At 40.5% G+C, this 22,307-nt stretch overlaps 2 protein-coding genes across 8 annotated transcripts in view; one reads left to right on the top strand and one right to left on the bottom strand.

Moving 5' to 3' along the window:
• LOC149318137 (DNA-dependent ATPase/E3 ubiquitin-protein ligase HLTF-like) overlaps positions 1-16,921 on the bottom strand; it is a 30,444-nt gene extending 13,523 nt beyond the window's left edge. The window contains exons 1-16 of the mRNA XM_089509077.1: positions 16,739-16,921; positions 15,108-15,303; positions 13,724-13,890; positions 12,113-12,246; positions 11,746-11,843; positions 9,706-9,780; positions 9,351-9,542; positions 9,181-9,273; positions 8,716-8,749; positions 8,360-8,450; positions 7,359-7,432; positions 7,227-7,271; positions 6,271-6,354; positions 5,897-5,991; positions 4,007-4,150; positions 770-908 (exon numbers count right to left, since the gene is read on the bottom strand). Of these exons, the coding sequence (XP_089365203.1) occupies positions 770-908; positions 4,007-4,150; positions 5,897-5,991; positions 6,271-6,354; positions 7,227-7,271; positions 7,359-7,432; positions 8,360-8,450; positions 8,716-8,749; positions 9,181-9,273; positions 9,351-9,542; positions 9,706-9,780; positions 11,746-11,843; positions 12,113-12,246; positions 13,724-13,890; positions 15,108-15,303; positions 16,739-16,860 (1,783 nt within the window). The 5' untranslated portion in view covers positions 16,861-16,921. The remainder of the gene's footprint in view (positions 1-769; positions 909-4,006; positions 4,151-5,896; positions 5,992-6,270; positions 6,355-7,226; positions 7,272-7,358; positions 7,433-8,359; positions 8,451-8,715; positions 8,750-9,180; positions 9,274-9,350; positions 9,543-9,705; positions 9,781-11,745; positions 11,844-12,112; positions 12,247-13,723; positions 13,891-15,107; positions 15,304-16,738) is intronic.
• Positions 16,922-18,530: 1,609 nt separating this feature from the next.
• Positions 18,531-22,307, top strand: part of HPS3 (HPS3 biogenesis of lysosomal organelles complex 2 subunit 1) — a 37,591-nt gene continuing 33,814 nt past the window's right edge. For 3 of the 7 annotated variants that reach the window (XR_016279992.1, XM_089509072.1, XM_089509071.1), the window contains exon 1: positions 19,512-19,803. Coding sequence is in view for 3 of the 7 variants with exons in the window: in XM_089509072.1 (XP_089365198.1) it covers positions 19,560-19,803 (244 nt within the window). In the remaining 4 variants the exon portion in view is untranslated. Of the gene's footprint in view, positions 18,604-19,507; positions 19,804-19,877; positions 20,712-22,307 lie in introns of those variants that run through there. The other 4 variants (XM_089509073.1, XR_016279993.1, XM_089509075.1 and 1 more) reach the window with 4 other exon arrangements.

Genomic DNA, 22,307 nt, shown 5'->3' with positions numbered 1-22,307 from the left:
TTCATTTCTAACTTTTCTCATACATTTATTAGCTTCCCATAAAGTTATATTTAGATACACAAACATGGCTGAAAATGATTGATTGTCATACACATAGAAGTCCAAAGAGTTACAAACAGTACATCAAGATTGACTTGATCTACATACTCTGATAATGACTCCTGGGGATTGTTCAACCATTAAGAATGATTTTTTTAAAAGTAGCACTAGCTTACAAAGAAGAGTCTCCCATTGTCATGAAATGAGCATCTACTTTGCTTAGCTACTGAAACATTTTTGTGTGTCTATGTGGCTTCAATCACCTGTCACCTTATAGTGATGCCACAAAATGCATCAGGTTTTCTTAGGCAAAGAATACTCAGATGTGGTTTTGCCAGTTCCTTCCTTTGAAGTATAGCCTAAAGTATTAATAGGCAGTCTAACCTCTTTAGTCAGATACACACAGACATCTATAGAATTTGCAGCCAAGCAGAATGATCCTTTTATTCTTTATAGTACACACCATGAGCAGCTGCAACCTGCTCCTCAGGTGCTTATAAGAGTGCCAAAGGGGCTGCTTTCAAGTAATTACCTAAGCAAGTGGTAAAATACATTCTGACCTAAAGCAAGTGCAAACAACAAAGTACAGTAACTGAAAGCAAACAACAAAGTACAGTGTGGATATAAGCAGCAAAGTCTTATTTATTTCAGAGCTTTAATGAGTCACTGCCAATTTCATAATTTGGAAGTTAACAGAATACTGCAATGTTCTGTCAACGGCACAAGTTACCTGTCAAAATCCATCTTCTGTGTGCATCTAGATCTAATACAGCTTTTGTTTGCTGAGCATTTGGATTTCGTATGGTGTGTCCTTCATCCAACACCACTCTCAGCCACTTTAATTTGTGCAAAGGACTATTACCTCGGGCCTGGAACAAAATTAAGAGATTCTTGTAGAAGAAAGTACCACCAGCATTTACTATTTTGTTTTTCCTCTCTTTTTTGTGTATGTGTGCAAATGCTATGAACAGCAAAAGGAACCAAGACTGCACCAAGCATGTTTAAAAGCTTGGAAGTCAGAATACTATTGTTCTTAACCTTTAAATCCAGTTTTATAAATCTACAAAGCATAATGTTAAAGTATCAACATTAGGAGGAATTTCCTGACATCGAGATATTCGACAGTGGAATGGACTCCCTCAGAGTGTGGTGGAGACTCCTTCTTTAGAGGTCTTTAAGCAGAGGCTGGATGGTTGGGGATGCTTTGATTGTGAGTTCCTGCATGGCAGGGGGTTGGACTAGATGGCCCTTCTGGTCTTTTTCAGCTCTATGATTCTATGAGGTAGACAAAACGGTGCTGGCAGGAAGTTTTGCCTGTAGTTTGAAGTGTTTTGATGATACCTGTGATTTGTTTTGTTTTGTTACATTTACATTGTTTATTTATTTATTAAGTTGGACCTTAAAAAGTACTGGATTTCAGCTACCTGCCATCTTTATTTCCCAAATACATTCTTATAAAGATGACAGATGTCTTGAGACTAGCATTTCATTTTGAAGAACAGCAGCTGCTGTAAAAAATAAAAATCTAGAAAACGAAAGAAGAACACTATCATACAAGCCATTAACACAGGAAAGGGGAGAATTTTGAAATAGCTAAAACTTAAAAGCTATAACAACTTGACATAGCACCAACACACACTAATTAGCCATTGGTTTTAAGCATAAGATGCAACTTTCTCCCATTCCACTACAATAATGCTTCATACTCATCAGTTGGAAAGAATATACATCTAACCCTCTTACACAGCATCTTATTCAATTCCACAGCTAAAGAAATTTAAAACTACTTAGTCTGTATCTGTCAAGGTGCAGACTGGGCAAGCCAGAAAAATCAGCAGTAGCAGAACATGCCACTAACCATCCTGGGCACAAAATACTGCTTGAAAACACTGAAATTCTGGACTATGCCAACCACTACCATGTCAGGATGCACAGGGAATCCATTGAAATCCACAAACACATGGACAATTTCAACAGGAAAGAGGAAACCCTTAAAGTAAACAAGGTTTGTCTACCAGTCCTGAAGAAAACTCAACAAATGCAAATGGGAAACCATTCAGAGTCAGGGACTTTCCCAGCAGATAACAATCACCAATTAGCAGACACTGATCCTCTTTTGCATTAGCTTCCCAACCTGAGTCCTGCCATCAGCAACAGAACAATACACATGCAAATCACTCCTGCATTTCCAGGCTCACACAGTATATATATACCCAACTTTTTCCAGGCAAGCATTCTCTGAAGATACTAGCCACAGATGCTGGCGAAATGTCAGGAAGAAACTCTTCTAGAATATGGCCACATAGCCTGAAAAACCCACAAAAAATTATAGATGCCGGCCATGAAAGCCTTCGACTTCACATTGTCAAGGTGAACATTTTAAAAATAAGATTTCAGATCGGGATTAAAATTATTATTGGAGTTTGCTTAAGTTTTAGTTTCTAGATGGGCAAAACAATTATATTTTTCTACCGCCCTCTAAATTCTTAAAGCAAACTTTGCTAACCTCCAGGGTAATTACTAAAATGGTGATCCCTTTTGTGACAGGTGATTTGAACTCAACTCTTCCAAGCCATTAGTCATCTAAATTCTTAATGCCAAGTAGACCCCAAAGCTACCAGCCCAATGACTATTAGACTATGGCAGGATACAGACCGCCCATTTGAGGTGGCCTGCAGCCGCTCATTTGCAAAATGCCACTCCTCCCTGGTCCCGAAAAGGGGTGTCCTTGGGGCTTCATGCCCCAAGACACCATGGGAGCTGCAGCCAGAGGAGAAAGGGGCCGCTCGGTCCCTTTCTCCCTGGCGCCATTCTCGCGGCAATCTATTTCTGCAGGAACGAGGCGCCCTCCAGGAAGGAGCTCCATTTCGGAGCTCCTTCCAGCACCGCTGTTAGGCCGCCACAAGCGACCTGACGCAGCGCGAGCATGTCATGCCCACACCATGCCGTTTGGACACGGCGCGGCCGTCACGTCAAAATGGCAGCGCCCATCCGTGCAGGACGCTGCCATTATGATGTACGGAATACGTGCTAGGGTTGCAGGGCATCTGTAAAGGACGCCCCGAGGCAACCCTAGCATGTATCCAGGCTGGCGCAAAATGCCGGTCTAGACAGCACCTATATCATATTTTAACTAAAGTCTAATGAACAACTGAAGTACAAAACATTAGGCTTTCTCAAGATAAATGTGTAGAAAGCATTACCAAGCGGAACCCTTGAGCTGACATAGGAAAAACTGCTACCCCATTCCAAAAGGAAAGAGACAGAAGCTGTGAGGTGGGGGGATCCTGCTTAGATTTGCAGCCTTTCGTGAAGCCCCAGGCCACAATTATAATCTGCTTCTAAATTATTTGGCAGATATTCCAAGGAGGGAAAGGTAAAAGGTAACATATTAGAAGAGCACTGCTAGAACCTCTACAAAGAGAAGGGCCTAATTTTATTGTTGAATTACTTGTTCTGAACCTCAAACCTCAGTATCATTTTGGACAGATACGTTCAGCACTGTACCAGATTCAATTTCTGACAAGAAATCTAAGGCCTGTTACAGACTGCCAAAATAAAGCTGCTTCGGGTCTCTTTAGAGGTATGCTGTTTAAATGATGCATGGGTCCTAAGAATCTGGAAGCTGCACCAAAGCTGCAGTCCAGTGCTTAGGAATGGAGTGTGGCTTTGGCGCAACCTCCGGACTCTTAGGACCCAGGCATCATTTAAATAGCATACCTCCAAAGAGACCGGAAGCAGCTTTATTTTGGCAGTCTGTAACAGGCTTAATTTTTATAGCCTATAAACTGCTATTTTTTGGTAGTTTTTTGTGTTTTTTTCAAGCTATGAGGCCATGTTTCTAGAAGAGTTTGTTCCTGACATTTTGCCAGTAGCTGTGGCTGGCATCTTCAGAGATGCTTTTTTTGTTATATTTTGTTTAAAGGAAAGATGTTAGTATCTTACTTTAGATTTTTACCATACTTACTCCATAGTCACTTGCCAAAACACTGTATGTTGTTAATACAACATCCTGCCTTGAAAGTATTGCTGGATCTTTGCTGCGCTCAGAGCCATAGTAAACATATAGGTTCAACTGAACATCTGGATCAACATGTTGTTCAAACTGGTCCTGAAATGAAAATATGCAAGTAAATATTTCTATCATATGTTAATTTTGTTGTAAACCCAGATTTGCTACAGTTGGTGGAACTTAGTAAAACAGAACCAGGGTAAGTATTTGCCAAACCATAGTTTTTGTAACCATGGAAGTTATTCTGCTTAAAATATATGAGAAAATCACATATGTTCAAAGCTAAAAGTGCACTCAAGCTTTTTAAGATGTATGATTCTGGTTTCAATCCTATGCTCACTTCCCTTGGAATAAGACCCACTGGAATCAGTGGGACTTACTTCTGCACAAACAGGAATTGCCAACATGTTGCCCACCAGGTGTTTTGCACTATAATTGCCATAAGCCCAACCTAGAAGAGCAGTTGCCCAAAAAATAATTTTTAATCTGAGACATTTTAATGGCACGAGGTTGCCTACTTTACTGTAAATCTTACTTAAGAATATTTAAGTTACATTGCAATTCTGCTCTTCCCAAATGTTCTCACTTTAACATTTACCTTATTAGGAGATTCAGCTCAGTTGACCCTAGGGTTTTTGATAGTTAGGGGGCCCGGGAGAGGGTACTAATTATACACTAAATGAAGACCAGTAGGTGAGACTAGACAGAGATTACAACCTGACTGCTGAGAGGTTCCAGTCCGTAATTTTTTAAAACATCAGTTAATGATTAACCATTAGTTGGAAGAGAACCAGAAAACCAGAGCTGGTGGATAAAGTGAGCAGACAAAGGAACAAGACCTCTAGATAGAGAATCTTGTTGAAGACTGGCACCAGTGGCTAATAAGACAAGGAAGCCATTGTGATTGTGGTGTAGCAGCTTCCAGAAGACACAGTGGAAGGAACCGCAGCATGCAGTTCCTGAAAAATCTGAAGTATTATTACCAGAGATACTAAAGGCAGAAGAAGACTGCTATAAATTACTTCTGTTCACCTGATAAGCTTTTTCTTGTAGTGGTGTCTGTCCCATGCCTTTGCCATATAAACTAAGCTTCTGAGATTGTAGAAGAAAGAGAATATTGGGGGAGTTTGTGCCAATAGTTAAAACTTAAGTTGTAAGACCTGAGAAGTTTATGGCAAGAAATTCTACGCACCCAAGCTTCATACTTTTAAAGGGGGTATATAAGGAGATAGCCATGTTTCACTCCAGTAAGACATGCTCACTGACCTTGGGAAAAGCCATGTTTCACTCCAGTAAGACACGCTCACTGACCTATTTCCAACCCTAGGTTTCTCTAGACCTATATATAGTTTTCATTGAGGATCCATGGAAAATGCAACTATGCTAGGCTTGGTCTTAAGACATGGTTTTTATAAGTCCTAACATTAGTCCCCCATGCACAAAATAAACAAAAATTTGCATCTTTCATAAGATGCAGAAGATAGGGTGAGTGGGTAGCACAAAAAGTGAAAATGTCCTAAAGTTCTACATTATAATACAGAAAGGGCAACCTGTAGACCTCCAGATGTTGTTGGTCTGCTACTCCCATTAGTCCTAGATAGCACTGCCCACTGTCAGGATTTACTGGAATTATAGACCAACGATTTGCCCACCTCTCTTGTAGTATGTTGTGGAACCCATACGAAAGTATGCACAATCCAAGGATTCCACAGAAGCCTTGCTAATATGTTTTTTCCATCCAGAATAGAGAAACCAGATTCAACGATTAGGAGAGTCAGAATGGGCTAAGCATAGTCAGAATGGGCTAAACACTAGAAATGACAATTGTTTAAATTTCAAACCTACAATCCAGTTACTTAGGACAGAAAGTGGACAAATGATCAGAGTTGTTCTAAGACTCTTGTCAGCTTCACTCTTCTTATCCTGTACAGTAGGAACACCTTGGACAGAAGGAAAAACACTATTAACTGTGCATTTGAACTATAACACTTCCATGTAATCCTTTTGAGAGGTTTCCAATTAAAGGACAACTATATACCAACATTTCTTCCTAAACACATGCCATTAAGTTTTTGTTTTTATTACTACACTTTCATGCAATTCTACTAATCCGTGTTCCAGATGTTTTCTTCATTATCTTTTGAGATGTTCAAGTAGCATAATATATAGCACTTCAATCTGAGAAGCAATATAAATATGAAGTTTTTATATACTGATACCCTTTTTCTTTGCCTTTTTTAAAGACACTGTGGTTTCCCCAAGAGCAGAGCCAAATGCTTCATCTTCCTGAATATCAGAAGAAGCTGCATGTTTTAGAACAAAAAACAAACAATTCATGTATGCATTTCTGTAGGATTCTGCTTAATTTTATTTACTTTATTTAGTTAAGTTACAAAACAATTATTTCAAGAAGCATCTTAGAAGTTATTCAGTAATTTTAACTCTCAGCACTGCTGTTTGGTATAAATCAAAATTAGAACCAACGGTTTATCTACTAACATTACCCCATAGTTTATAAATGAAGATTATTTTTACAAATAAAAAGCCATCCCAATTCAATTACAGTTGAGATATGATGGAAGCTGAGACACCACAAGAGGACCTAAATACCCTAAAGCTACCGGATCCTGTTTGATCTTGGAAAGCTAAGCAGTCAGTTCTGGTTATTACCTGGATGGGAGACTACCAACCAATACTAGGTGCAGCAGACTATATTTCAGAGGAAGGAACTGGCAAAACCACCTCTGAGTTTTCCATGCCTAAAAAAATTCTATGAAATTCATGGTTGCCATTAAGACAGGCAACTTGAAGGCATGTGCGTGCATGCGCGTGTCCACACACAAAAGTCTTTCAAGGCAGTCAATGTGTTTAACATTAAAATCACCAGTATTTTTTTAAATTGACACTGCAACCCCACATTATGAATGCATGCATAGACACATAGTTTTCAAAAACCTCATAAGGATATTAAAGCTAGAATGGGGAGGAGAAACAAATATGAGTACTTCAGTGTCATACCTTTATTATTATTTGGTTTTAATTTAGATATGCAGTTTAATAACTTTTTAAGGGGGAGGGAAATATATTGTTTTATGCTGTATGTTATTTTAATGTTGTAAACTGCCCGGATTGGTTCGCCACAGGGCGGTATATAAATAAAAAAATTTATTATTACCTTTTCTTCTTTTTCTTGTTGCTGCACGCTTTTTCCCCACTTTAGCTGTGCAAACAAGAGATGTGTTAATGCATTAAACAAAGAACTAAAAAGATATTAGACAAATAATACCAAAAATAAAACGAAGCTCACTTTTTATTTGTGTTTCCTGCTCTTCAGGTTCAGAGTCACTGCATACTGTATACTTTGGTTTCCTTCCTGTATCTCTGAAAGATTAAACAAATCAGCAGCAAATAGAACATTTCACATATTCTTAATTTGATAATCCAGTCTGGTTTTATTTGTACACTCTATAAAACAGTAAAAACATTTGCGATAAACGTTTACAACAATCTTCCAATTGCCAGTTGAGAATACATAATAATAATATAATAAAGTTTTTATTTATATACCGCTTTTCTAAAAATCAAAGCAATTTACAGCATATACATAAACAACAATAAAACCATAATAAAACCACAATTAAAACCACATTAAAACCCCATCTCATGCCAGCCCAACAATGCTGACGAGGGAGGGGAGCACATTGGGAGTCGGAGGTCAAGAGTCGGGGTATGCCTGCTCGAAAAGGTGTGTTTTTAACCCCTTCTTGTAACAGTGTAATTTGTTCTAACATCCATGTAGTTCTTTCTTTTTTTAAATCCCAAAAAGTAGACTTCCCTCAGAGATAAGTGTTAAACCCTTTTCTGAAATCAACAGCGGGAAGGGAAGGGTGGGAAGAGTTCAAAGTGACATGCCATGGGGGAAACAGAAAAAACTCAATCTTCATGAGTGCATCTACATGTTTGAAATGCACTTAAAAGAGTGATTTAGAGCATAATCAAGGTAATTTTCTAAGCATAATAGTACTCTCTTATATAAGCATATTGCCCAAAATCTTCATTTCAAAATAAGGGAGAGAGTGGGATTCTTAGCGTGCAAAGAATTCTTTTAAAACACAATTAAAAAAAAAAAGATGGATCAAATAAGTACCTTCCTTTGTTAAACAGTCATACGTGTGCTTCATCTCCTGAGATAATATTATTTTAGAATCAACAATTTTAATAATAAAAATTTAATTAAAAAAATAAAAAAGAATCAACATTCACAAGCTATTTTCCTGCTCATGAGGTTTTTTATATGATCTGACCTACCTTTTCGGACGCAGTCTGGATGACTGAGAAGGAACCGAATCATTTTGCTCCTTTCTGTCAGAAGTATTCATCTGAAAGCCACACTTGGGTACTTCACAGGAGAGGAAAAAAAATCAAGGTACATCTAAGCAACTAGACTATTAATGTAAATCAAAATTTCTTCACTGCATTTGGATCCAAACTAAGTCACACTTTAATTTCACAGCAAATAAATAGAAGTTAAGATAATCATACCTAACATGTTCCACAAATCTCAAAAGGACCAAACTATAGATTCAGTCCACTTAAGTCTGGCATCTAATTGAATATGAAACAAAGTGCATCTCTGCAGACCAGCATGTAGTTAACCAAATTACCTTCAATGTTATTTTTCCCAGCAGAAACACATTCCTGAAAGAAACAGAATATTTACTTAAAATATTTCATCATTTTTAAGTTCTGCACATAAGAATTACTAGATCAAATATTAAATCTGTTAAATATACAGTTAGCCAAATCTTCATAGAACAAACATGATATAATTAAGTCTTCTTCTACAGTGGTAGCTAGTATCCATAGACCCCCTTATATGAAGAAATACAGCAATTAGACTTGCATTTTTCTAGCAGTACAATGAAGACAACTTGTAAATAAATTTATGATTGCAGAGAATATTCAACAAGAGATACAAAGTAGTCTTAGCATTCATGTTTTTTGTGGATTCCTGACATGAACAAAAAGATCATTCTGTTGCTCACACTTTTTCTATCTGGATTACTTACAGCAAAACTCTAACTGGAATTCTATAGCTAGAGTTAATAGCCTGAGAGAAAATATCTCACCTCCTTCACTTGATTACTTTTCCTTTGAACAGGAAAAGGTAGGCCATCATGAAAATTGGTAAGAGTCACTGCAATGACAGTTAATGTTTTACCCTAAAATACATGAAACAATTGTCAGTATTCATTTATACATCAAAAAGGTCCCATTTTAATGCAGTACAGATAGTTACCAAACCCATATCATCTGCCAATATTCCTCCAAGAACATTTTCTGGTCGCTTTTTTTCAGCAAAGTTTGTAATTGTATTGTAGAAATAGCTCTCCCTCTCTTCCCAAAATGGAGGCAATTCCTGATTGTTCTCACGTGAAATCATCCAAGCTAAAGCTTGCTTCTGATGTGGAAGCAATGGAGTTGAAATAGCCTGTAAAATTAAAATACCATACTAAATTATTTTATAACAAAAGCCACATGATGGGAAAATTACATTCTTCCCATCATAATTTTCTAGGATTTTAACTTGAATGTCAATGCACTTTCTCTAATCACAACTTCACACAATATGGCATACTAAATAGAACATATACCTCTGCTGCTTCTGTTTCACGGGTTTTATCATCTTCCTTCAGATCTTCAAAGAGTTTGTCAAATTCAGTTTTAAGCTAAAATAAAGGACATATATAACTGTTAATCTTCTCCATTCCTTCAAAAGAAACAGTAATATATATATATATATATATATATATATACACACACACACACACACACACACCCCTTATACAAATTAGGACCCTTCAACTGTTCATGTAATTAATACCTTTGCTAAGCCTTTTGAGGATAAAAGTGATACGTTCATACTAAAATGGGCTGCAGATTATCAGCAGATGCTGAAGTGAACTGTGGGATCCTGTATTCTATTACTTTAGTTGGTGAAGCCCAATGATATAGGTCCAAAACACACTACAGAAATAATCCAGTTTGAGATTACTTTAACTGCCCTCGCTCAATGCTAGGGAATTCTGGGTGTGTAGCAAAGTAGAGGTACCTGGAGGGAGAGTTGGGGGAGGAGAGAGCGATCAGGTGGAGGAAATAAGGAGGAAGAGCCCAGAGGAGGGGCTGGAAGAGGGGGAGGAGGAGCCAAGGAGGAGGATAAGAGGAGAGGGAGAGGCGCGTCGCGGAGGAGGGAACAGACGCGGAAGAGGAGGACGGGGCGAGGCGGTCAAGTTGGGAAGGGAAAGAGTGACCCATAGCCCTCAGAGGGCCGGACGGCCCGTGTCCCTCCAAACCAAACTTGCGCCGAGGCCACCGGGGCCCCACGAGGCTTTACAGTTGCAGGACCCCCGCGAAGAGGGCGACTTCCCCTTTCCGGACGAGGAGCTCTGGAAGAAGCAGGAGTCAGGAGGCTTAGCGAGTGAGTGGTGGGACAGCAAGGGGGGTTATTGGGAGCAGGGACCTCCACCACCAGAGAAGGAAAAAGTCGAAAGGGAACCCCTTGAAAAGCACGCGGGTGGCCGAGTCGCCGGGTGTGGGACGCCGCAAAAAGAGGTCGAGGAGCAACCTCTGTAAAGAGACCAAGAGAGACTGGGAAACTGTTACTTTAGGGCTGGGTGTTTTGGATTGTTGCATGGAGTTGGTGTTATAAGTTACCATTAAAGGTCACAGTTCTTGCAAAGCTTGGAGTAGAAAGTTTGTTACGCACGTGTCACCTCGAACTACATTCCCCAGCATGCAGCCGGCCGCAGTGACCCCGCCCACAGGGTGGTTTTGTGAGACATTTAGCCTTCTCTATCAGAGAGCTCTGATGCTACAATAAACTACAATTCCCAGTATTCCCTAGCACTGAGCCAGGGCAGTTAAAGCGGTCTCAAACTGGATTATTTCTGCAGTGTGTTTTGGGCCATAGACAAAAAGCTCAAAAGAGAGTAGTCAGGTACTACTTTGCCTGACACTTGTATGGAACAAAACTTACTTGACTTAAGACAACTGCCTTCTGTTCCATTTCTTAATTCACAATGTTGTCATGATCTTCAAAATCCTCAAGGAGTTCAGAGTCCTTCTGCTATCCTTGTTACAAATTATAACAGGGATACCTCAAGGGCTGCTTTCTTCCACATACCCTTGGATACTAACATTTTCTGCACAGAACGTTTTTCAAATCCTCTCTCTGTATCAAGTGGATGGTGACTGCCACAAGTCTCTCTCAACTACCTACTTATTTAACCAAGGGCTACAAGACTACAGCTGTGAGCCAGATCTGAACAGAGTCGGAAGAAACTATTCAAAGCAAATCTCGTGTGTTTCCTAACCCAGTATGGAATTAATTTTTAAAGCTGGTCACCTAATAGAGTAAGTGGAAAGCACATTAGTATTATGTACCAATGAATGGCAACATGTAAGGAAAGAGGGGGGTATTTTGCCTTTGGCATTTATGTATCTTTTCCACAATTTAACTTCAACAACATAATCCTCATAAAGAAACATAAAGAAACAGTACAGACTAATCAGAATGGGTGACATACTTTTAACTCTACCTTTTTTTTAAAGGCAGTTCTAAAAGCATAGGCAAAAACATTCTTGCCAAAAAAGAAAGAAAGAAAAAAGAGAGAGAGAGAGAGAATGAATTATACCTGTTCAGTTGTCATTTGTACAGCAGCATGGGTTGGAGCACTGTAACTTGTTCCAGCTTTTCCAGATTTCCAATTAGTCCCAAAATCAAATTCAGAACCTAAGATTATTTTTAAAAAAAAAAAGAAGAAGAAGAAAAAGACTAGTTGATGTCTCTAAGTTATCCCTCATCACCACCAGGGCCAAATGGGTCCCATTTTGGGGAAAAGGCGGGATAAAAATGAAATAAATAAATAAAATAATAAATAAATGTTTTTCTATTAACAGAATTCTACAAAACTCAAACTAAAATTTAACAAGTCAAGCCCTTCACATTTTGATTGATAAAATGTTTACTGAGTCAGTACATAAAATAATTATTTAACTTGCCTTTTCCTGTGGGAGCTAACTTAAATCCATGCATTTTAAGTCGATTTAGAACCACTTGCTTATTTTCCTGTCTTCCCCAAAAGCTCAACTGTACTGGCATAGTGAAAGCATTATTTGCTCCATAAGGAACAACTCTAAAGATAAAAAAAAGAAGAACATTTGTATTACATTTATATTCCATCATACCCAGCAATCCCTTCAAAACTCACACACACACACACTTTTTGATCTTCACAACAATCCAATGAGCTATATTAGGTTGAGACAGTGACTAGTTCAGTCACCCATACTTGAATGGGACCCTGAAACAGAGAATCTCCAGCTCTACCATCATGTAAACATTACATTAAAATCATTATCTAATAGTTGAATGTTTTTCTGTTTCAGAAAGGAGCCTAGGGTAATGAGGAGGGAAGAAACTAATAATATATTGAAAGGGTGTACAGTAGACAGAACTAGCTCTTTCCATTTGCAACATATCTCCAGGCGTACTACTACTGCTGGTACTTCAGTTCAAAGTCTTTATAATATTTGCTCTAACCAGGTTTTCTGGGAATCTTATAAACAATAGAAATGTAATTGTATGTACTGGGATTATTATTTTTTTCAAGGACTACAGACACTTTCTAACTCCTTTGGAATTTTAGAGTATTGAGGATTAGTAGGATTACCACAGTGAATAATTACCCTTTTGTAATTATTCAACCCCTTACAAGGAAACCTCATCAGTCTCAAATGGAACCAGCCCACTGAGAATCAGAATGGTATGTTGCATCGTAGTTTGCTGGAAAATGGCATAAGGACTCCACCAACCCCACAATACACTATATTGGTTGGGGCAAAAAGTAACCCAATTGGGGGGGGGGACTATAGGTTTGTGGGGAGTTAGTCACAGCTGTTTTTTCCACAGCATTTTTCTCTTAAAAACCCACATCCCTAACTAAATATTAGGAAATTAAATATGAAATTAAATCCAATCAAGTTAGAAATTTCCTAACAAAAAAAAGCAACTTTTCATAATTACTTTAAATGTGCAGACATATCAATACTACAAAAAGGTATGGAAATTCACTTGTAAAAATCTATTAGCAAAACAGTAAAGAATAAGATTATCAAAATAAGAATTATAAAAGGAAAGAAAACCTTGTATTTAATGCCTACTTTTAATTCTGCCATGTTTTATGACATAATAGAAATATTCAGATTTCCTTTCAGTTTCTGGTGTTGATTTCAAACCTTACTGTTCTGCTCATACTTTACCCTACTACAGATATCATCCATAAGGTGTAACCACCCCCACCCCATTCCTGGGAGTAAACATGTTGAACTCAATTCATTTCTGAAAAATACATACAAAGGAAGATACTGTAAGACACCAGATAAAAACTTCTTAGTTTATGTAATATGACTCCTAAAAACTGTTACTATTGCTTCCAAATATTCTACTCTGCCTCAGACTGGGAATTAGTACTAATAGCACGTGTATGATTTCCACCTGCAAGTAAAAGCAAAGTTATGTTTTTGGTAAATGCTACTGGTAGATTGCCATTTAAGAAAACAATGGTTTTATTCATAAGAAAAAACAATAATTACAGTACAAACACTTCTTACCCTTCTATCACTGCCAATTTTTGATCCATGATGTATGCCAAGCATGCTGCCAGCTCTTTTTTGATGTGGCCAACCTGGTCTCCGTTAACATTGTTCACTTTAACAGCGTTCTTGTCATATGGATTATTAGGTTCTCGCTGGAGTGCAACCATTTCATTATTATTGACCTGAAAATTAGTTCCAAATTTGAAACAGTAAAAAAAGCAAAATTATCCTGGTACCAAGCACATTTATCTTTAAACAATGGATCATATCACTTTCATTTCATTCCTTGACAATACTGGTTTATAATCTGGTGGAGGTTCCATCAGCTGAACAGGGAAAAAAACAATTTCACTGTCCTCCTTCTCATGTTGTTCCAAAAACAATCCCCAAATCTCCAGATCATATTTGGAAGTGGGATAAACACATCCATCCCTCTGTTCTGCTGACAGAAGCCTCTGGTGCAGCAAAAAAAAAAAAAAAAAACAACTTCCAATGTCTTTTATTCTGTTTTTTAACACATTGAGGCACCTAAGGAGCAAAGTTGTAAATATTCCCATGTTTGCAGTTTAGTTGAAACTTTTGGGGGGGGGGGTGAATGAATTACATCACAGCCTCAATTTAACTTTGTGTAGAAACTGCTCAGTTCATTTTAGGAAAAAAATATATAAAACAACTGTCACTTCACATGTATTTCAGGTTATTAACAATATTCAGAGCATGACCTAAAGTACCTACAGTCAACCCTGTTTTCGAGGGGGATCTGTTTCAGACCCCATCCCACCAAAACAGAGTTTTGCATAGATTCAACACCTATTTGCTTGAATATAGGCACGTGGCTGTGGGAGCATGCGTGCACATGTGCCTAGGCCACACACCCCATTATTTCCCCTTCCATTTGTCCCTCACACATAAGTGAGGGAAGCAGCTTCGAAACCCATGTGAACAGAGGGAGGACTGTATATACTTGACTATAAGTCGACCTCATGTATAAGTCAAGGCAGGTTTTGGGGCGAAATTATGGATATTGATATGACCCTTTGATAAGTCGAGGATAAAACTTAGGGACATGCAACAAAGGATCTAAATGATGGCATAAAAGAAAACATTGCCAAAAAACCCTACAATATTATGGCAGGTAGAACTGTTTTGGCTCACACTAAAGGCTGGATGAGAGAAAAAATAGAGGGAGGTCAGTGCTTTCAGGACAGATTGCACTCTTGCCTTTCACCAGGGGATGGTTCCCTTTTTCATAAGAGTTATTAAAGTATAGTATTTACATTGACCCATGGATAAGTCGACCTAGGTTTTTGGGGTCAATTTTTTGACTAATATTTCTAGACTTATACATGAGTATATACAGTATGTCAATGTTACCAGGCATTAGTCATCCAGTACTTACCACTCCTGTATAGTACCGTAATCCAACTACATTGCCTCGCAAAGTTCCAAATAAAGTAGCTGAATCTAGGTCTTCATCAGTCACACCAAGAACATCAGTTCCCACAATGTCTTCTAGGCTGGGATAAAATTCACGGGTAAAAGGATTGTAATGTCTGTCCCCATATAAATCAGGATCCAGTTCCCATGAGAAATCGCTAGACAAAACAAAAAGGAGCAAAACATGAACAAGATGATTTCTAGAAAATTTGAGCAGTGGTGGGGGCCCTGCCAAACATTATTCATATAAACAAGAATTGACAACACATCCTAAGAATCTGACAATCTAGTAGCCACACCTGTACATCTCAACAAGATTAACCTTGTAGCTGTCCCATCAAACATCAGTTCAGTTATGAACTCGGTTAGACATTAAACAAGCCACTCTTACCTTCACTATCGGCTCCTTGTTAAATGGAACTCAAATGGTTAGCTTTATTCAAGTGCGTCACAAGAACAGAGCGATCGAACATTTCAAACAAGGCACAGATTTTAGAATACTGTACTATCTTGGAATAGCAACTGCAGTGACTGTGATCCAAAACACACTGCAGAAATAATCCAGTTTCAGTCTGCTTTAACTCCCCTGGCTCAATGCTAGGGAATTATAGGATGTGTAGTTCTGTGAGACATTTAGCCTTCTCTGTCATGGAGCTCTGGTGCCACAATAAACTACAGTTCCCAGGGTTCAAAGCGGTCTCAAACTGGATTATTCCTGCAGTGGCCTATTATTCTCTGTAGCCCAGATGACAAAACTGAGGCTGTCGTACTTCAGAGTGTGGTGGAGGCTACTTCTTTGGAGGTTTTTCCCCAGAGGTTGGGTGTCCATCTGCCGGGGGTGCACTGATTGTGAGTTCCTGCATGGCAGGGGCTTGGATTGGATGGCCCTTGAGGTCTCTTCCAACTCTACGATTCTACATCATGAGAAGGCATGACTCAATGGGGGGAAAACCTATAATGCTGGGGAAAGCAGAGGGAAGCAGATGGAGAGGGAGGCCACATGCTGGATGGATGGACTCTATTAAGGAAGCCTTTGGTGGAGCACGTGGGCCGAGATCGATTCGAGGGCAGTTCGCAACAACAAATCTCCCCGCAATCACCAGCAGAGGGCCTTCTCAGTGGCTGCCCCCAGACTCTGGAACTCGCTTCCCAGAGAGACCAGGATGGCCCCTTCCTTGTTGCCTTTGGGGCTAAGTTCCGATCCCTGATTAGAGAAGATCACAGAAAACTACAGATCCCAGAATTCCATAGCAGTACAACACCCCCAACATCTGTTTGAATACCTGTTTCATAGTGTTTCATAGCACTGAAGGCATGACTGAAGTCCAAAACACACTGCAGAAATAACCCAGTTTGAGACCGCTTTACCTGCCCTGGCTCAGTGCTAAGGAATCCTGGGAATTGTGGCACCAAAACCCTCTGACAAAGAAAGCTAAATGTCTCACAAAACCACCGTTCCCAGGATTCCCCAGCATTGAGCCAGGGCAGTCAAAGCGGTCTCGAAATGAGTTATTTCTGCAGTGTGGATGCAGCCTCACACTCCGCATCAACAGAAAGGAGACAAAGGCCTAGCAGGAGCTCAAGGCGACCCACCTCAGGAACCTCCAAGCCATGGCGCCGGCCCTCGCAACCCGCTCTCCCCCGCGGAACCTCCGCCTCCATAAAATGCCCGCCAGTCGCCACATGAACGGCCCTGCCCAAACCTTTTTCCTCATTGGCTCAATCAAGTAAACGGACAGACCCAGCCACCAATAGATGGACACCTCCTCGAAATTCGAACGAATAAGATGCCGAGGGAGGCCGACCCAGGAACGCCCGACCTCAATCTCTGCTTGCCCATTGGTTGCTACATACTTCAGTTATTTAGACAGTGGGCGGGTTTTGTTGTGGCACCAGATTAACACTTGGAACTGCTCTGGCTCAGTGCGGTGGGATTGTGGGAGTTGTAGTTTGTTGTGGCACCAGACACCATTTTAATTGCCATGGTGTTATGGAATTTGGGGAATTGCAGTTTGTTGTGGCACCAGAACCACATTAACTGCTAAAGCTCAATGCTATGAAATTCTGGAAACTAGTTTGTTGTGGCACCAGACACCATTTTAGCTGCTCAGTGCTATGGAATTCTGGGAACTGTAGTTTGTTGTGGGCATTTTAACTGCCATGGCTCAATGTTATGGAATTCTGGGGTTTGTTTGTTGTGGTACCAGGCAGCACTGCTAAGTTAATAGTGACATGGAGGCACACAACAGCATACTTCCAGAAGCAGAAACAAAACACACAAACACATACAAAACCCCATGCTATGGAATTCTGGGAGTTGTAGTTTGCTGTGGTCTCAAAGTCTCTGACAGAAGACTAAATGCCTCACAAAACTGCAGTTCCCAGAATTCCATAGCATTGAGCCAGGGCACTTAAAGTGGTGCCAAACCAGATTATTTCTGCAGCATGGATGCAGCCCATGTGGGCCCAAAGGCAAAATGAAGCCTTGTGGTTTGGTACTTGTTTGTCAAGTGATAAGTCCAAATCCTTCTGTTGCTGCCTAGAGTGATCATACGAAGATGGTCAGCATTTCGTACTGAGTTCTGCCTAGTATTTTTAATTAGCTTTTAAAAAACAATTAAATGTGATATAATCAAGAACGGTGCTTTTTCCTCCCTGAAATAAATACACCAAACTATATAGGAAGCTCCTGGTGGGTTTTGTGTGTCTGCGTTTTGTTTTTGCTTCTGAAGGTATGTTGTTGTGTGCCTCCAAGTCATTATTAACTTATGGCAACTCTAAGGTGAACTTATCATTTTGGTCCAAAGCATGCTGCAGAAATAATCTAGTTTGAGACTACTTTAACTGCCTTGGCTGGGGAATCCTGGGACTTGTAGGTTATTGTGGCACCAGAGCTCTTTCTGACAGAGAAGGCTCAATGTCTCACAAAACTATAGTTCCCAGAATTCCCTAGCACTGAGCCAGGGCAGTTTAAGCAGTCTCAAACTGGATTATTGCTGCAATGTGTACTGGACCAGAGTTTTCTTGGCAACCTTCTTCAGAGGGGGTTTGCCAGGAAGTTCTTCCTAATGTTGGAGTGTAGTTTGAATAGCTCTGGGTGCGATTCTCTGGAGCTGCGGGGAAAGAAATGTGCTCCATCTTCAGTATGACAGCCATGCCATCTCTTCTCTCCTCTGTGTATGTTTAGCCTGGAGAAGAGAAGGTTAAGAGGTGACATGACAGGCATGTTTAAATATTGGAAGGGAGGTCATATTGAGGAGGGAGCAAGCTTGTTTTCTGCTGCTCCAGAGATCAGGACCTCAACAGGAAAAGAGATTCCACCTCAGCATTAGGAGGGACTTCCTGACAGCAAGGGCTGTTTGACTGTGGAACACACTCCCTCAGAAATTGGTGGAGCTTGCTTCTTTGGAGGTCTTTAGGCAGAGGCTGGGTGGCCATCTCTTGGGGATGCTTTGACTGTGAGTTCCTCAATGTAACACCCCTTCAAATACCTAAACAGGGCTATCATATCACTTCTTAACCAGACCCTTCACCATTTTGGTGGCCCTCCTCTGGAGATGCTCCAGTTTGTCAACATCCTTTTTGAATTGTGGTGTTTAGAACTGGACACAGTATTGCAGGTGAGGCCTGACTGAGGCGGAATAGAGTGGAACTATTACTTCCCTTGTTCTAGATGCTATATTTCTATTGTTGCAGCCTAGAATCGCATTGGCCTTTTCAGCTGCCGCATCACACTGTTGACTCATGTTCAATTTGTGGTCTACTAGGACTCCAAGATCCCTTTCACATGTATATAATATAATATAATATAATATATAAAAATAAAATATTAATATTACTGCATATGAATATAGTATAAAATATATATTACATATATAATATATTAACATTATATGAATACATAAAATATATTATATAACTACAATATATTGTATGGATATAATATAAAACATAAACACAATATATGAATATAATATAAAATATAATATGTAAATACAATATAAAATATAACATGAATACAATATAAAATATAATATATAAATGCAATGTAAAATATAAAATATATAAATATAATATATACATACAATATAAAATATAACAATATGTGACTACAATATATAAGATATGACTACAATATATTATCTGATATGATATAATATATAAATACAATATAAAGCATAATATATAAATGTAATGTAAAATATAAGAGGAGGAGGAGGAGGAGGAGGAGGAGGAGGGCCCGTGATGCTGCTGCCTCTGAGGGAAGGAGTGGCGCGGAGGGGAGGCCGGCCTTCTCCTTCTCCTTCTCCTTCCCTCAGCGTCGGAGGGGCCTCGGGCGGTGCCTGGCGCTGTCGGTGGCGCTGTGGGCGTCTGGCGGGCGGGGGTCTGGGTCTGGGTCTGGGTCGGGGCCGCCATGGTGCAGCTGTACAACCTGCACCCGTTCGGCTGGCAGCAAGTGGTCCCCACCCGCCAGGAGCCCTGGGTCTTCTGCTGCGGGCGGGAGGCGCTGCTGGTGGCCTCGGCGCCCTCGGCCTGCAAAGTGGAGGTCTTCCTGGCCTCCTCGGGAGCAGCAGCAGGAGCGGGGCCCGAGCTCTGCCAGCCCCTGGGCGCCTTCGGGACCCTGGGCCGGGTCCTGCGCATGGCCTACGGAGAGGAGGGTGAGGCTGAGAGGGCGCCTCGCCCGTTGGCAGACCGGGGCCTCCGGGGCCCCTGAGGCCGAGAGAGAGTGACTCGCCCAAGGGCCCCATGGGCAGACAAAGGCCTCTCCCTTATCTGAATAGAAAGGGTTTTAGAACTGGAGATGTTTGTTTAAGGAAAGGGCTGTAAGAGGCTGGTTTGTGGTTGTGTGTTGTGTGCCTTCGAGTCCTTTCCACTTTATTGAGACCCTCCTGGGAAGCTGCCATGGTGGGGTTTTCTTTCCTTACAGGGGGTTTGCCATTGCCTGCTTCTCCTGAGGCTGAGAGAGTGTGGCTACCAATTGCAAACCCAGGTGGTGATTAGGAATCTGGAGAGACTAAGTACTGAATCATGGGTATCTTTCTAGCAGCTTAAACTGTGGAAGGTTTTATCTGCGCTGAATAAAATGTCTGTCTCAGTTGGGGCTGAGGTTTCCTTGGGACATTTTGATCACTCACAGATGTTAATTGTAGCTGGATAGAGATAAAAGCCTTTGTGCACATGATCCTCATGGGATAACTCCAACTAAATAGAGTCGGTCCTCCATAGCCACAGATTTAACTATCTGTGATTTGGAAATGCTGAAAACAAATATGAATTCCCAAAAGCAGGCCTTGATTTTGCCATTTTACATAAAGGAAACCATTCTGCTACACAACTGTATTTAGTAGGACTTGAGCATCCACAGATTTCGGTATCCGTGGGGCATCCTGGAACCAGACCCAGCAGATAACAAGGGCCCACTGTATTCGCATATTTCTATCTCTATACAAATACAGTGTTGTTGATGGAACCAGTGTGTTGTTGTGGTTTAAGTGTTGGATTAGGACTCCGGGAAGCAAAGGTTCAAATGCCTGCTCATCTGTGGAAACCCACTGGGTGGCTTTGGGTAAGTCACATTCTCTCAGCCTCAGAGGAGGGCTATGGCAAAGCATTTCTGAACAAATCTTGCCAGATAAACCCTGTGGAGTTTATCACACAGGACGGATCCCGTGAAGAAACTTCATTTAAAGTGGAAAAAGCCTGCCATTTCACACGACATCCGGGTTTAACCTGAACAGAAATTAGAAACAACCCACAAAAGCAGGTAGTTTTTCAGACAACATTGGTGTCAGTGAGAAATAATGCAACATTAATCCAAACACAAAGTCGACAAAACCTGTTCCTTTTTACTCTTAGGAACTTCCCAAAACCAAATAAAGGAGTGTGTTTTGTTGACTTTGCATTCAGATTAATGTCACGTTATTTCTCATTGACACCAACTTGTCTGAAAAACTACCTGCAAAAGCGGATTTTAAAATCCTATTTCTGCACAGGATTTAACCAATTTGTCTCCAATTTGCTTCCATGTGATAAAGTCCTGTGATAAGTTTGCATTGCATCATAAATCAGACACAACTTGGAGGCACATAGCAGCAGCATTGTTGCTAATTTCACTGCTTCATGAACCATTTCGTGCAAGGGCTAGCATGTGCCCATTCAGTTCATCTTTGTCTGTTTCTGGAAACGTGTTGTGGACTGGCAGCCAATAACTTGTGATCAGGCTCTGGACTATGGACCACTATAAGTAGAATCATAGTATCATAAAGTTGGAAGGGCCCACAAGGGCCATCCAGTCCAAACCCCTGCCATGCAGGAACTCACAATCAAAGCATCCCTGACAGATGGCCACCCAGCCTCTACTTAAAGACCTCCAAGGAAGGAGACTCCACTACACTTCGAGGGAGTTTGTTCCACTGTCGGACAGCCATTACTGTCAGGAAGTTCCTTCTGATGTTGAGGTTTTAAGGAGGGGAGGGCACCAGGGATTTTATATGTGCTGTATTTTTAACTTTGTTAAGCGCCCCGATTGTTCTCAGAGGGGCGGGATACAAATAAATTTTATTATTATTATTATTATTATTATTAGGTGGAATCTCTTTTCCTGGAGCTTGCATCCATTGTTTCGGGTCCTAGTCTCTGGAGCAGCAGAAAACAAGCTTGCTCCCTCCTCAATATGACATCCCTTTAAATATTTAAACAGGGCTATCATATCACCTCTTAACCTTCTTTTCTCCAGGCTAAACATACCCAGCTGCCTAAGGCGTTCTTCATAGGGCAGTGGTGGTGAACCTTTTAGAGACTGAGTGCCCAAACTACAACCCAAAACCCACTTATTTATCGCAAAGTGCCGCATGCCTCTGGCTTTCTAGTGACAAACTGTAGTGAACTCTGTGTTGGGACGATGGTGTGTGTGCCCACAGAGAGGGCTCTGAGTGCCACCTCTGGCATGTGTGCCATAAGTTCGCCACCACTGTCATAGGGCATAGTTTCCAGACCCTTCACCATTTTAGTCATCCTCTTTTGGACACGCTCCAGTTTCTCAACATCCTATTTGAATTGTGGTGCCCAGAACTGGACCCAGTATTCCAGTTGGGGCATGACCAGAGCAGAATACTGTGGCACTATTACTTCCCTTGATCTAGACACTATACTTCTTTTTATA

The sequence above is a fragment of the Sceloporus occidentalis genome, unplaced genomic scaffold (genome assembly GCF_023333645.1).
Source record: "Sceloporus occidentalis isolate IW3139 unplaced genomic scaffold, rSceOcc1.0.p SCAF_2, whole genome shotgun sequence".
Lineage (NCBI taxonomy): Eukaryota > Metazoa > Chordata > Lepidosauria > Squamata > Phrynosomatidae > Sceloporus > Sceloporus occidentalis.
This window is presented reverse-complemented; position numbering and strand designations above follow the sequence as displayed.